Source organism: Oryzias melastigma, linkage group LG1 (assembly GCF_002922805.2).
Source record: "Oryzias melastigma strain HK-1 linkage group LG1, ASM292280v2, whole genome shotgun sequence".
NCBI classification, from domain to species: domain Eukaryota; kingdom Metazoa; phylum Chordata; class Actinopteri; order Beloniformes; family Adrianichthyidae; genus Oryzias; species Oryzias melastigma.
In genome coordinates, this window is record NC_050512.1 from 24,969,029 (window position 1) to 24,983,723 (window position 14,695).

Here is a 14,695-nt window from a genome sequence, read left to right on the forward strand (position 1 = left end):
TAGCAATATCCCTCACAGTACAATGAGTAAAATAAATATCTGATTTACAACTTTACCTTGAGAATGAGAATATTAATATGTAGGCACAGGGCTTCCTTCATAGTTTTTTATTTCCCTCTATGGTTCTTTCTGTAACATAAGTAAAAGAAAATAATTATAGCTCTATAATGATGTCACAAATAAAATGTAATGAGTTAAGAAAATCCCGACTTTTCACACAAAACAAAAGCTAACATAGTTGTTTTTAGCTCTGCGTTAAATTACTAGTAAATTCAAGGTAAAAATATTTTTTTTAATCCACAAAAGAAAGTTAAAATATCTAGTTTTCGAATGTTCTCTTAGTTAAAATTTTAGCACAAACAGAAAGAATGATCATTTGTAGATGTTTCACAGAAGAAAAAGCTAATAATGCTTTACAATAATAAGTGTTTTATTGAGGTTGTGTTCACCTCATTTTAACAATTGAAATCAAACATTTTTCTTCGTCAAAAATTAACAGCAGGATGTTTTAACTTTTGCTTCTTTTTCAACCGTTGTTGTTTTAAAAGCCACTCAGTTTTATCAGAGACATTGCAGAAACAGCTGGCAGGTGGTTTGGTGGTAAACATCCACAGGTGATGTTTCTACAGCCACAGACCGAGTGGCACCTTTAGAGTGACTGAGTCGAGCAGTCTTTGTCACAGGTCATGACTGTGTTGTGTCTGGACAGGTGCAGAGCGGCACTCCCGGGATCGAGAGCGGAGCAGCACGTTGGCTGTGCCAGAGCAGCAGCGGGCCGTCCAGCACCGCTCCCGCTCGGTGTCTCCTCACAGAGAAGACTCCTGCAGGGCCCGGTCTCGGCCCGCCCACGTACCCATGCAGAGGTGAGCCCCTGTTCAGCAGGGTAAAGGAGGAAAACAGCGCCCGCTAATCTGATGGGATTGTTTACTGTTGTTTTGTCACCTGTAGAACATTTTCCCAACACTTTTGTTGTGATGCAATCATTGACTGTACATGAGAACTGGACTGAGTGACCCCTCTCCCTTGCCTTCCAAACAGGAAGTACTCACTGGCTCCAAGAAGTCAAAATCCCATCAACTTCTAGTGAGAAATAAACAGCTATTATTCAGTCATTTGTCATAGTAACAATTCTTGCTAATTTTAACCTAATTTTTAATTAAATTTTTTATGTAGTGAAAGTCATTAGAGTAATAAACTGACCGATCAGATGCCTCATGGAAAGTATTTGGTTTCATGTCGAGCGTTCAAAGCATTTGATTGACAGATTCTCTGTTAGTTCTCAGGAGGGGTGTGGTCTTCAAACAAGCTCACTCCTGATTGGTAAAAGTGGTTGCCATAGTAACATCGACTCACATTAACTCAGACTAATCACTGCTTACTAATAATTTGGTTCCAACATGACGTCCGTATTCAAAATAAAAGAAGACTTTTGTTTGAAGCCGAAAGAATGCTGTATCGGTCCAGTTCTCATATACAGTCAATGGATGCAACATTACATCAAAATCAAATCCAACACAAGCAATAACAGTCATCCTCTCCATTCACATTCTTGTGCACTAAACCAGCTAAAAGTATTCCTCTATTACTTTAGGTGTGCCTCAGGGCTTTTTACTGGGGCCTCTCCACTTTTAGCTTTTATTCTTCTCCTTGGTAAAATCCTGCACTCAAATGAACAAGACAAATGAACATTTATCTATCAGTGCCTTACTGCTGCTTTAGAAAACAGCAAATGACAAAAACAAAAACTCAAATAACAAGATTGTTGTTCGTCTTTGATGCTTTAAAGTTCCTCATTTGATCAGTATGACCAACATTCTTCCTTTTGCTAAAATTTTCTGCAGTGTTGCCTTATTTTTTGTGAAAATCATCCATCTTTATCTGTCTGGCAAACCTTTTTTCTCATTTCCACTCCTCGTTACCATTTAACATCCCCGATCTAAAGCTGTTTGGAAGCCTCCACTGAGAAGCTTTTAGTGCAGCTTTTTCTGGTTTTTCATCTGGTTTTTCAAATGTCCGTCATCAGGAGTTTGGATGAGATCCATCAGAACCGGCAGCACTCCCCTTCCTGCTACCACGAGCCGCAGCTGGAGCACCAACGCTCCGGAGACTCCGACTACGAATACTCCGAGGACAGGTGAGAGTTTCCCTTCGAAGACTCATGTTCTGTCGTTCTAAAGATTATCTATCTCTGGTAAAAATCATCGGTGTGTGTTTAATTTAACGTAAGCAAACTAACCAAACTAATATCACTGATGTAATGAAAACTTAAACCTCAGAACTAATTATTCCTGTTTTGTGTTTTCACTCATGAATTGGGTTTCCATCCCGTTCTGTTGTGTTTCCTCGCATTCTTTTTCTTTCACTCGTCCGTGATTTCGGCAATGACAGCGAGGTCCAGGACACGCACAGGTCTATCAGGGGCGGGAGTGCTGAGTGCCTGCACACTAACAGGTAACCAGAACAGAGACAGATCCAGGGGAGCTTTATTGTTTCCATCCACGCTGCTTTTCATCTTGTTTTAGAAGAAAAGTTTCAATTCAATTGTCTCCTTTTGAACTTTTTGGCATCCGAGCTGCAATATTAAACACAAACTCTGACAGACACATAACGGCATTACAAACCTGCATGCTGCCTTTTTCTTTCCGCCTGATCTCATTGAATTTCTTCCCACCTTTTTCTTTTATCCTGCCTTCATTGTGCATGAACTCATACAAACAGGAGTGTAGGTAGATACAGCAGCACACTCCCCCCCAAAATGCCCCTGTTAGTAAACGGTATCCATAAAGACATTTACAGGTAAGACCTTCAAACATTTCTTCCATCCACATTTGTGTGGTATTCCTTGTTTCTCCACGTTTGAGGGAGTCGTTCTGTCTGTAGTTGTGCTGCTTTGTGTTTGCTGCTGTCAAGCTTCTCCTGTCCATTCAGATTCTCACAACTGGTGAGGAAAAAAGGATGTGGGAGTTTAAGGAACCTGGGGGACGTTTACAGCAGACAAGAGAATTAAACACAAACAAAGCCGACACGTCAAGGTTAAACCTGTAGCCTCAGTTTAATCAAATTTTAGTCGAATTTGCCCCAGATTTGACGTGTAAAAGGAGGCAGCAAATATCAAAGTTTTTTCTTAAAATCATCAATTTGGGGCAATAAACTGTTTTTTGATAATGTTTACAGCTTTTATTGGAGATCTTCAGTGACTTCAGATTCGGTGGGAGAAACTGCATCAAAAACAAACTAAATTGTAGTGTTTAAATTTTTTATTTTATTTTTTATTTCATAAGGACAAATACAAAAGACCATAGATCATTGCATTAATTAATGCTAATTTGCAACACCTGTCCTTAGTGCAGCTTTTACTGAAAAAAGTGAAAAGAAAATACAAAAACTGTCCAAAAATGTAGAAATTCATTAATACATAACTGTTAAAAATAAGTTGAAAATGTACTCAAATAAACTCGTATTACACACTTCACAAAGCCAAATAATATATTTTATACAAAGTGTTTGCAGAGGTGTTTCTCTGATAACCAGAATTTAATTTATTATTTAAAGATGGACACTTTAGTTAAAGATTTTATATTGGTGGAGAGACTGTTCCACAGATCGGCTGCTTTCACTGAGAAAATATTTTAAATAAATTAAATAATTTAAATAATGAATGAATAGAAAATGAATGCAAATATTTAAATAATGGGACTTTACAGTCTCCACTTGCAGCTGCTCTTGAATTTCTGGAAGTTTTTGTCTTTTTACAAATTTAGAGATTGGTTGAGGTGCAAATCCAGCTAAACATTTAAAAACAGCTTTAAATGGCTGCGGTTAATGAAATTCATATTATTTAAAATCTTGTATTTACTTAAAATATGACAGTCATGAAAATACATTTTTTTTATTTATATTGTTGAGCCAGCAAATCAAGCTTCTTCTCTCCTGACAAGCAAACTTGGAAAAAGGCCAGAATCTCATCTTAAAAGATGAGAAATCTGGAGTAAATCTGTCTTTAATTTGACTAAACTGGAAACTGGTTTGTGGGTCAGACATGGTCCAAAACTGTAGGGCCTGGAACTAATCTGAGCAACGGAGAGTGAAATATTGAATCAAAAATGTCAAAAATGAGGTGGTTAAAAAAAAATAAGAGTTTCTATGATTAATGCTTCTAAAAAACAGAATATGCAGTTTTCTACATCTATCTTTGGATAAAGTTTATTAAAATAAAAGATATTTTGACTCAGGATGGCCCACTCTATAAGGATGATAGTGATGTGTTTTTATGTTAATACTACAAATGCTTTTCTTCTCTTTACATAATAATTAAATCTACACTATACCAACCAATCTGGGTTATTCTAATACTATCGATACAGATTATTTAACAAAAAATAATTAAACTTTAATAACTCATCCTTATGGATTAGTTTAATCCTGATGATTTTGTTGCCAAAATGGCACTTTTTTTGCTTAAAAATGGCTGCCTCCAGGAAGGTCAGAGGTCAAAAATGTGTGAATTGTTGGAAAAAGTAACCTTTTCTTTAAATTTGACTGATTTATTCATTGAAACATTTAAAAGGGGATTGAAATGATCTTGACGTGCCACATTTTATCCTCCTGTTAGGGTTACATACACTCGGCCTGAAGTGCAAATCACACCAACAAATCGCTCAACGCAAAAGCATTTTAAAGATCACAATAACAATTTAAAAGGCAAAACATTTTAGAAAACTAAACAAAATCCTAGAAACCAGAATGTAACAAACAAAAAAAAAAACACTCAGAAAAATAAAAGTAAATTCCAGAAAACGTTGAAATGTTAAAAGAGAAACACAATCAGAAAGTGGATTGTAGTCACTAGGGGACATTACTAGCTGAATTACATGGACACAAGTATTCGGAATAAACGTCCGATACTGACCTCACAGATTTAGAAAATGATGAGCAAACAGTCACTTAAAAATATCAATAATAATAATAAAAGCCCGCTCAGAAGATCATCTCGCTCAAAGCTCCAGCTTTGTTTGTTTACAGAACTCGCTACTTTCTCTTCGACGACTCTTTCCAGTATTTCACCAAGTTCTTAGCATGTCAAAATGATTTATTCCGATCAAACGTGTGGCATATGTAAATGTTTGTTACAATTAGATAGTTTTTCAGGGCCATGCACACAGTTCTATATCCAATCTTTGATCTGATCCAGGTCATTTTGCACATGTAACCACACCCACTGATTGGATAAAGATCGCTTCATGCCAAATAACGTCATGGACAAACATCATCATCCAATCAGAATTATCCAATAGTAACTACAATCCGTTTTTGTTTTCTGAAATGTAATGCTGTTTCAATTTTCTCATATGTGTTTTACCTTTTTAATTTGGCATTTTTGCATTGTGTGATTTGTTGATGAGATTGGCACTTCAGGGCCTCCGTAGTTCTAACAAAAGAAAAACTGAGGTAAGCAACAAACCAAGAACATACAAATGATGATACACGTAAAGTGTAAAACCATCAGAAAACATGAACTTAAACACAGAACATGATACGTGATTTAATATAAAATGCAGTTAGATGTGAGGTAGAATCCAGTCAGAGACGTGCGCTGAGTTTCTGTGCATACTGAGGAGCTCTGATGTCTGTTTTCAACCTAAAAGCAAAAACAAAACAGTTTTACAGTTTTCTAACCATAAAAAAGTCCCAGGTTTTTGTCCCGGCCTCCTCTCCCTGCTCCTCCTTTACACTGTTTAATGGCTTTCATGCATTAAACAGATCTCTGCCCCTCCAGCAGACTGAGATCTGTAGATTCAGTTATGTAATCAAGTAATCTGTCCATACATGTGCGACAGTCCGTCCTTTCTTTCTTATGCAATAAACTCTCCGCTCATGTTTTCATTTCTGTGGCTTCTCCTGCACCCTTGCCGCCCCCCCCCCACCATACTCAAAACTGCACTCAGGTTTTGTTTTTGTCTGTCTTGTTATTTTGCATGTGTCATTTTTGCTTTTCTTTGCCCTCCTGTGCATGCTGGTCCTCTCCCCGCCTGCTGTGGGCGGGGTTTCTGCCATGTAGCTCCACCCTCCCTGCATGTCTAAAGAGCAAGCCCCCCCACAGGCAGCAGGAGGGCGACACCTTGCCCCGTAGCGCCCTCGCGCACCGCGTGCTCAGGTTCACAGACGAGGTCACTGTTAGGTAAGGAGTGTCACTCTTTGTTTTCCGCAACGAGGCTGCCTGTGGACAAACGCTGTGCTCCAGTCCCAGTTGCCATGGCGACCTACTACCCACCATCGTTCCATGTTCCCACAGTGTTTGGCAGCCTCTCTTTTAATTGTTCTGCGTCTCTTTATCTTTTGTTTCCTGTGTCCCGTCTGTGCTGCCGCGCCGTGGCGCCACAGCGACCTGCAGCCGTCGTTGGACAGAGTGAGGAGCGCCAGCACCACCTGTCTGAGGCCGGACACGGGCTTTCACTCCTCCGAGAGAGACAGGTGTGGGAGGATGATGTTTTCAGACTCCTAACTGAAGCTGTCCTGAATGTTTCATTCATTACATCATCAACCCCCCCATCTCATTACACATTAACCTTTGGCGTGGAGCATCAGTAGGACGAAGGATGTGGAAAGGGAGAGGAAAGGCGGATCTAAAAATATTTTTATTTTTACTCATCAGTATTTAACTATAAAGATTCAGGAAGACAAATGATATGAGTGTAAAATGAGATGGATAGAAGTGGAACGGTGAGGTTACAGGGAGCAGAGGAGAAAAGGTGGAGGATTTTAAGTTCTTGGTAGGTTTTGAAACATTTTTAGCTTATAGTGTTCACACAGGACTGTCGCGCATGTACTCACGCTTTGAAGAGGCTTGGTGTGAAATGTCAAAGGGGTACAAATCTCGCTCCAGACTTTATCTTTCACATCTGTATCACTAAAAGGTTTGTACCAGAGAACCTCAGGGTCCGTGAAAATCACATCAGATAGATATAAAGGCCCAATACCATAAAAACATTTATAAACCAATAAAATAATTTTAAAATCAATTCTGAATTGAACTATTTAAAAAATTCTGTACTATTCTCTAGGTACCCCACAAGTATAAAGGTGCATAAACAGCCCATATTATGGAGACTGGGGCAAATAGACTTTGATTTTATTTTTTTTAACATTTGAGTATGTGGTCGCCATCTTTACAAATGGCTGCCATTTTGGATTTTTTTTCGATTTTTTATTTTTTTTTGAAAGAGTGGATCCTGAAGTACATCCCAGCCAAGTTTAGTGCTTGTTACACAAAATGCCATTACCAATTGTCTAAAATATCAATTTATCCAGCTCCACTAGTGGGGGTCAGCAGGCACCACATATTTTTATTGAGGCATCTGATTGGCCAAAAAAAAAAAGAGGATTATCAAGAAAAATATCAGAGCATGACTATTTATTTCTCTTTAAAAGTCTGTGGAATGTTGGCTTATTGGAACTGGCGGGTACTTCCTGTTATGAACGCAATGGGGTGGGGGGTCACTCAGTCCATTACTCAAATACAGTCAAGTATTTTGTTAGCTTCACTAATAAAATTCTCTGGTTCTCCCTCCTGTAATGACCCCCCACCACCACCATCACCTCTTCACTGTAGGTGCCAGTCTTTGACTTCCCCAAGCCCCAGGATCTTAGTAGAGTATGTGGCCCCTGAGGAAGACAGGTACTCCAGACTTGCGATGTCCCCTCTAAAAATGATGCTTCTGATCTGCTCTCCCCCGCTGCTGAAATCCCGCCCCCGTGACAGATCATGCGCTCAGCACTTTTCCTTGTTAATAGTGGTGTGCTCTTTTATTCTGCTGGACCTGCTTTAACGCCTGCTATCCTTTCTGTTTCTGTAAGGTGGAGGTGGTGGGGTGGGGGGTTGTGCTGCTGTTGCATTTAGCAAAAACTGATGGTTGAACTCCGGCTGGATCTTTATGCTCCCAAACATTTTTCCGTTTTCATCTCCATGTTTATGTTTCTTCCCGTGTGCGGCTGCTGTCTGCACAAACAGGCAGTGCAGCAGCTCATCCGGCCTGAACTGCGCAGGCGGCAGCGGGAGAGGCCTGGAGGGGGACAGGTGAGCCCATCCCCTCCCCCCGATTCCTTCATCCACCTGACTCCATCTCTGCTGTCACTTTCTCAGAGATTTTATCTCAAATCTCTCAGAAGGAACTATTATAACAGAGGTTCACTCACTTACTTTGCTCGGTTTTCATCTCTTTATCTGCAAACGTCAGTCGCATCCAGCCCACCTCTATTCTGAGGGGCAGTAGAGGCAGGGGGCCCCCCCTGAGGCCCTTTGGTCAGACAGTGCTGTCAGGGTGCTGTCCTAACTCCCCGCGACTGGACAGGTGCATGCTTTTACCTGTACTCCTCCTGTGTGCGCCCCCCCCCCCCCGCCCCATGTGGTGGTGCTAACAGCAGTATGTGTTTTAGTGTGTAGCTGCAGCTCCCACCCCCCCTTAGACTGCTGCCCTCAGTTTGTGTTCTCACTTGTAATTATATACAACCTTCACCTTTATTGTTTGTTTTTGACTTTTTTTTTCCCAGAGTGCATCCTCATGGCGGTCAATCCCCCCCGCCTTCGGCCGGCCGCAGGGGGAGGCAGCTGCCGCAGCTCCCGGCGAAGAGCAGCAGCATCGAACAAGGTGAGTGAAAGGAGAAGATTTTACCTGTAAGACGTCACTTCAATGATGCTTTAAAGACCCACTCTGATAAAAACTGTATTTTTGGTGTTCTTAACATGTTCTTGTGGTATTTTTCTGATGATATAGGACAACATATAAAGAACAATCATCTTCAAAATGTTTTCTATTTGTTGTGACTCAGGAAAAGACAAAAAAAAATGCAGTTGGAAAAAGAGCTTAGACCTGCTCTGTCTATTTTCCTTGTCTGAGCTGGCATCAGACTCAAAATTATATGGCTACATAGCTCTAATATTGCTCACCATTTTTATTACACTGTTAGGTTGAGGTTTTAAGGAGCAGTTAACCAGCAGGAGAGGGTGTAAACAGAGAGCTCTCACCATTGGGGTAGGGAAATTCCTAGAAAATGACAGAGTTTTTTTGATTTTGGCTAAAAACCGCATAATCATGATTAAAAGACCACTAGGAATGCTTTTACAATTGATCAAAAGATGATTTAAAGCTACCAAACCTTACTCTCTATATGATTACATCACTAAAAGTTAAAGGTGTTTGATAAAAGAATCAGTCTGGACCAGTGGTCTTCAACCTTCAACACTGAAAGAGCTATTCAGGTCAATTTCTTGCCAACCAAAACAAAGTAGAAGCCACAAAGTCTTCACTCACTCTCTAGAAAAATACAATGCTGATTTTTATTTATGTTTTGCTAGTAACATTATACATTTAAATAAAATATTGTGTGTTTTATTTTTGCATAATTAAAAGAAACATGACAATAACAGACATCCTGACCTACACCAGAGGGTCACATCAATGAAGCAAATGCAGTAGGACATGTAAAGTCATCAATGGTATAAAAATAAAATAAAAAACTGTTTATTTAACTGTTTCTGGTGCATTTCAGCCACAAATTCATAAATATAATGAACAAAAACTAAATCAGAGCTAATTAAGTGACTCCTACCATATACACTTTAAATCCTTACATTTGTTCAATAATAGAAATTCTGCTTTATAATCCAGTGGATCCTAATTTAACGTAGCTTTATTTCTGGTTGTGGTTACTGACAATAAATTGAATTTCTGTGATAAATGAAGCTCAAAATTAAGTCCAAATGTTTCAGTATAAAGTTGATAAACTACATCAGTTGAATAAAGTTTAATTTACTGTTTTCTTTTAATTTTACTACTTAATTACTTACTTTTTCCTTTACAGTTACTTTTAAATGTTTTTTTAAACATTTTATTCACGTGTGGCTCCGGAGCCGCAGGTTGAAGACTCCTGGTTTGGACTGATTACACATATCGAGATCCCATCTGAACTTTTATTTTGAAAAGGATTCTTCCTTTTTTTAGCCACACACCAACACTTCCTGTCTGATTGATCCTGTTGATCTAAATCGACTCAGCAGCTCATAAATAGACGTCTATCGACTTCACAAATGCTGTGGTTTGTAATGATGTGACCACAGTCATTAACCGTGTTGACATACTGGCCATATTCAGGCTACAAAGCCTCCTCCGTATGAGATGATGTTCTGAACAATCTGACTTAAAGCGACAGAAATACTCCTCATTTCTGAAAAAACCTGAATACCGCCGTCAGCTGATGTGATTACACAGCCCGTTTTCTGTTAAAGTTATATTTTATATTTTTATAATGTAACGTCGTTCCAAGTGGTCTTTTAATCATGATTATGGAGTTTTTAGCCAAAATCAAAAACCCTGTGTTGTTTAAGACATATTTTCTACAGTTCATTAGAAAACTAATCTCCCATCAAGCCTTTGTTTATAGTCTCTCACAACCACAAGCTAACATTAGCATAGCAAAACAACGACGCAGAATATTGGAGCTATCCAGATTCCAGGTCAGACGAGGAAAATGAAGGCAGTAATAGATCTAGGATGCTTCAGAATTGGAGCAGAAAAGGTAGACTTTGGCACGCCCATTTCAGTTCCTGCTTCATTAGTCTGAGCATTTTTCTAGTATCCGGTTTTCATCTGCTCCTTTTTTGAGTTAATAAACACTCAGAAATGCTGTTTTAATGAAATTCTTTCATATAGGTCCTTTACTATGAGAAATATGCTACAAGAACATGTTTAAAACACTAAAAAGACAATTCATGGAGAGGGTTTTGTCTACTGGATGTCTGACATACACAGTAGATGTTCCTGTTATTAGCATAGCATAACAGTAGCTGCTAATATAGACACACCAGGCATGCGACACATAGTAAAGAATGCGGCAAACACATTCTTGAAAGTGTGTTTAGCCCATGGTGTTCACATTGAACAAGCAGGAAGGGGCTTCTTTTTTTTCACAGTTTACTAGCACATGTTCAACATCTACAGCTGCAAGGGTGCAAATCTATTTCAAAAGACTAATTCTAGCCGAGAGCGACGCATAATTATTCATTTGTCCTCCATAATCAGTTTAAAGAAATGAGATGCCACTACCAAATCTGAGCCACTGATTGGTTAAAGTTTGAACAAAGTTTAACTTGTAACCCGTGTTTTGTATGTGGAAACTTGCATACCGATGTGTGAATGTGAGAATTTTGAACATGTTTACATCGATTCATTGGAAGTGTTTCCATGAACGTCATTATCGAGGGCGGTGTGAACGTAGTGTCAGAAAGGTGGAAGTTTTTAACAGATTTTAAACTAAATGCAAATGTTTTTTTGCCTAACCTCTCAAGAACTGGATTCACATGCGTGGACATCACATTTTGGGTGATATTACCACGGTAGATAATTCTGCTCGACTAGAAAACCAGTGACTACACGTGTAGATTGTTAGCTTAAATATTAGTTTGGGTCTTAAGAGGTTGAAGTGGTTCGACAGACACATGAAAAAACAAGTTAGATAAATGAAAGAATGCATATAAGAAAAGAGAACTTTTTCAAATGTGAGCATCAGTCTGGAAGCTGTTTTATTTACTGCAGTATTATTCTCCTTTTCTGTTCAGCTCTGGCGGTGGAGGAGCGCGCCCGGCAGCTGCAGATGAAGGTGCATTCCTGTCGGCCTGCAGCCTCCCACGACCCCAACATGGACCTCAAGGCCAAGCGGGAGGTCAGGGTCGCCCCCCTCCTGATCCTGACGTACATTTGTCCCGTACGTTTGACCCCCCCCTCCCTCTCCGTCTGCAGATGTACGCGGAGCAGAGGCGCAGCAGCGACAACATGTCTGCCCGCTCGTCCGACAGCGACATGAGCGACGTGTCGGTTCTCTCCCACGCCAGCAGTGCCTCCCGCCTCAGCAGCGCCAGCTACATGTCCATCCAGTCCGAGCGGCCCGGGGGCCGGCTCAGGTCGGTCCTCAGCGGTTCGGGTTCAAGCCCGACTTCGTTTTGTGTCTCTTAATGCGTCCTAATCACCGTGTGTCTTTTCTCCTGCATGCTGCATGTCTGCGCGTCCGCACGCACATGAAAACACAAAACACTTAATGACACAAACTCAGATCCAAGTCTTTAGAGGAGGACAAGAAGGACAGGAGGATCTCATGGGGGATGAGCGGGGAGGAGGAGAGGAGGAGGGCGGCAGGGAAGAGGCGCTTCTCAGCCGAGTTGAAGCGCAGGAGGCACACTGTGGCAGGAGACACCGGGGAGTCCAGGTAACCCAGGAGCAGAGGAGGGACAGAGGCTGAGGACGTCTTCAAACTCGAGCCTTTTGTAGAAGTTACAAATGGAACTTAGAAAAAATTTTGGAAAAAAATGACAAAAATACACATTTAAAACTTGAAGGAGATACAGAAAATTTTAAAAAATCGTACATGTAAAACTCCCGCTTGACACTAAACTAATCCTGGAAGATGCAACCAATGTTGCCATGATAACAAAAAACTTTTACAGTTTTAGGTTCATATAAGTCTTTTTTCTTTGCTCTGTGCCCAACACTTATGAAATGCCTCTGTGTCAGGAAAAATCGCTAACTGGCAAAGACATAACTGCTGTTTTTATAGCTGTAGACTGTAAAAAGAAGAGAAATTGACCCTCTGGGTGTTTTAGCATTCACACTCATCAGTGTTATCCTCACTTCTTCTTCTGACTTTGGCTGCTTTTTTTAAACTAAAGTTTAAGTAATTAGGTTGTTAATTAGCAAAAAAAAATCTGCAGCATTTTATGTAATTAAAATTAATTGTTTTTCCTTAAAAGTGTATTAATTTAGCTAAAATGTGAAATTGATATTGTAGATTAAGATTACATATTTATATACGCAGGTATTTTAACCAAAAGCCTAAAGTTTGATCATTTTTTGGACAAGTTATTTCTTTTATTATAATTTTAGAACTTTAGTTTAATTTTTTATCCCTAAAAAAGTGAAAAAAAGGAATGTTAAGATTTAATTGTTATATGAAAGTATCACGAAAAAGAAGAAAATGTGCTCATCAGGGGTTTTTTTAGGTATTATTTGATCAAGAAAGTCCCATTTTAGCTTTTCTTTTGACTGATTTTAAAACAACAGCACCATCTGGTGTCAAAGACTTTTAATTGCTAAAGAATAAAAACAAATATTTTCTTTATTGGTTGTATAAAGGATGTTTTTGGGGGTCATAAAGAGGTAAATGATCTGAGCACTCCAAATTTAAGACCAATATCTTGGTCTGAAGTGTTTATATTAATCTGCATGATTGAACATGTTTTAATCTGTATATTGAAGTTTTGCTATGAATAAAACCTCTGATGTTTTTTAAGCAAATTTTGGCAATGTAACAAAATGTGTAGTTTTACTTCAAACTTTACCTAAAACTAGATCAAATCCTGCTTGTGGAAGTTTTATCAAGTATTAATCAGAACAAATTTAACATCTAAACTGAAACTGAACTTTAAAGATGAATCTTTTCACTGAATACAAAATCTCCTAATATTCTGAGTGTTATAGAAATTCCCTTTAATTAAAAAAAATCATATATAATTTGTAAAACAATATGGTTGTATGTCATTTTTTTAGCATCAATCATTAAAAAGCTGTCCTATAAATATAAATCATGAGTATTTTCTTGCAGAAAGAAATGAAAGACATTTCATTTTCTTTGGAGCAGACAGGTGTGTGGGGGAGGAGCTTTCAGCAACAATAACTTTATTTTAACTAGATCACTACAATGCATTAGTAAAACTTAAAAAAAAAAAAAAAAACATAAAAACTGTTAAGACAAAATAAAGTGAAACCACACAATCTAAAGTCCCCACAATGGCACTCTGCAACAAGAGTCCCCACAACTGCATGAAAACGCACACACACACCTGAGAGGATCGAGCTGACGGGGACAAATGATCCAATCTCAGCAGTGGTGAGAGAGCCTGCTGATGATGTACTGCAGCTTATTAGCTGGTTAATGTATTGATGTTTGGACTGAAACAGAAGCACCTTGTTCTTTATGGGCTAACAGCAGATTAATCAAAAAAAAAAAGCGAGAGTTGTTTGATTCAGTTTGTAAAAATGAAATAAAAAAACATATTTGCTCTAGCCAAAGACAGGAGAATGCAGACAGGATCCACTACAGATTGTTAACCTGAAACAGCCTCCTGCTTAGCCTCAGAAACATCAGTGGCTCTGTGCACCTCCTCCCCACGCTCCTCCCTTCATCCTCCCCCTTCAACCCACAGCTTTGCTGCATCCCCTCTGAGGCGTTCTTCTTATGTGCTCAGCAATCCTCAACTCCAGGAATATTTTTGATTCTCTCTTTTGAATTTCTTTTTAATTTCTTGTTTCCATTTAAGTGTCCAGTTGTTTGAAAAACAGTTGATCATTACTCGTTTTCAAATCATGTACATTTTATTCCAAATAAAGTAATGTCTTTTTTGTTTGTTTACATGTTTACGTGCCCCCCGCCCTGCATGCTTCAGATCCCTCCTTGCATGCCTGCTGTGTTGTGACTGCCAGGACCCCCTGCATCCTCAGGACCCGGACCCTCCCCTTCCGTCCTGTCCCTCCTCTGCCTGTCATTCCTTGACTCCTCTAGAGGGGGCAGTGGAGAGGCCTCAAACCACCCTTCCATTTACCACTCTTTATGCAGTTCCTCTGGGCCACAGGGCCGAAGCTACTGAAGTAAG

At 39.4% G+C, this 14,695-nt stretch overlaps 1 protein-coding gene across 1 annotated transcript in view; it reads left to right on the top strand.

Moving 5' to 3' along the window:
* Positions 1-14,695, top strand: part of rims1b (regulating synaptic membrane exocytosis 1b) — an 87,070-nt gene that overhangs the window by 62,167 nt on the left and 10,208 nt on the right. Inside the window, exons 17-27 of the mRNA XM_024290130.2 lie at positions 710-863; positions 2,024-2,134; positions 2,389-2,451; positions 2,719-2,796; positions 6,059-6,178; positions 6,382-6,471; positions 8,009-8,074; positions 8,548-8,645; positions 11,612-11,715; positions 11,793-11,953; positions 12,103-12,255. Coding sequence (XP_024145898.1) covers positions 710-863; positions 2,024-2,134; positions 2,389-2,451; positions 2,719-2,796; positions 6,059-6,178; positions 6,382-6,471; positions 8,009-8,074; positions 8,548-8,645; positions 11,612-11,715; positions 11,793-11,953; positions 12,103-12,255 — 1,198 coding nt within the window. The remainder of the gene's footprint in view (positions 1-709; positions 864-2,023; positions 2,135-2,388; positions 2,452-2,718; positions 2,797-6,058; positions 6,179-6,381; positions 6,472-8,008; positions 8,075-8,547; positions 8,646-11,611; positions 11,716-11,792; positions 11,954-12,102; positions 12,256-14,695) is intronic.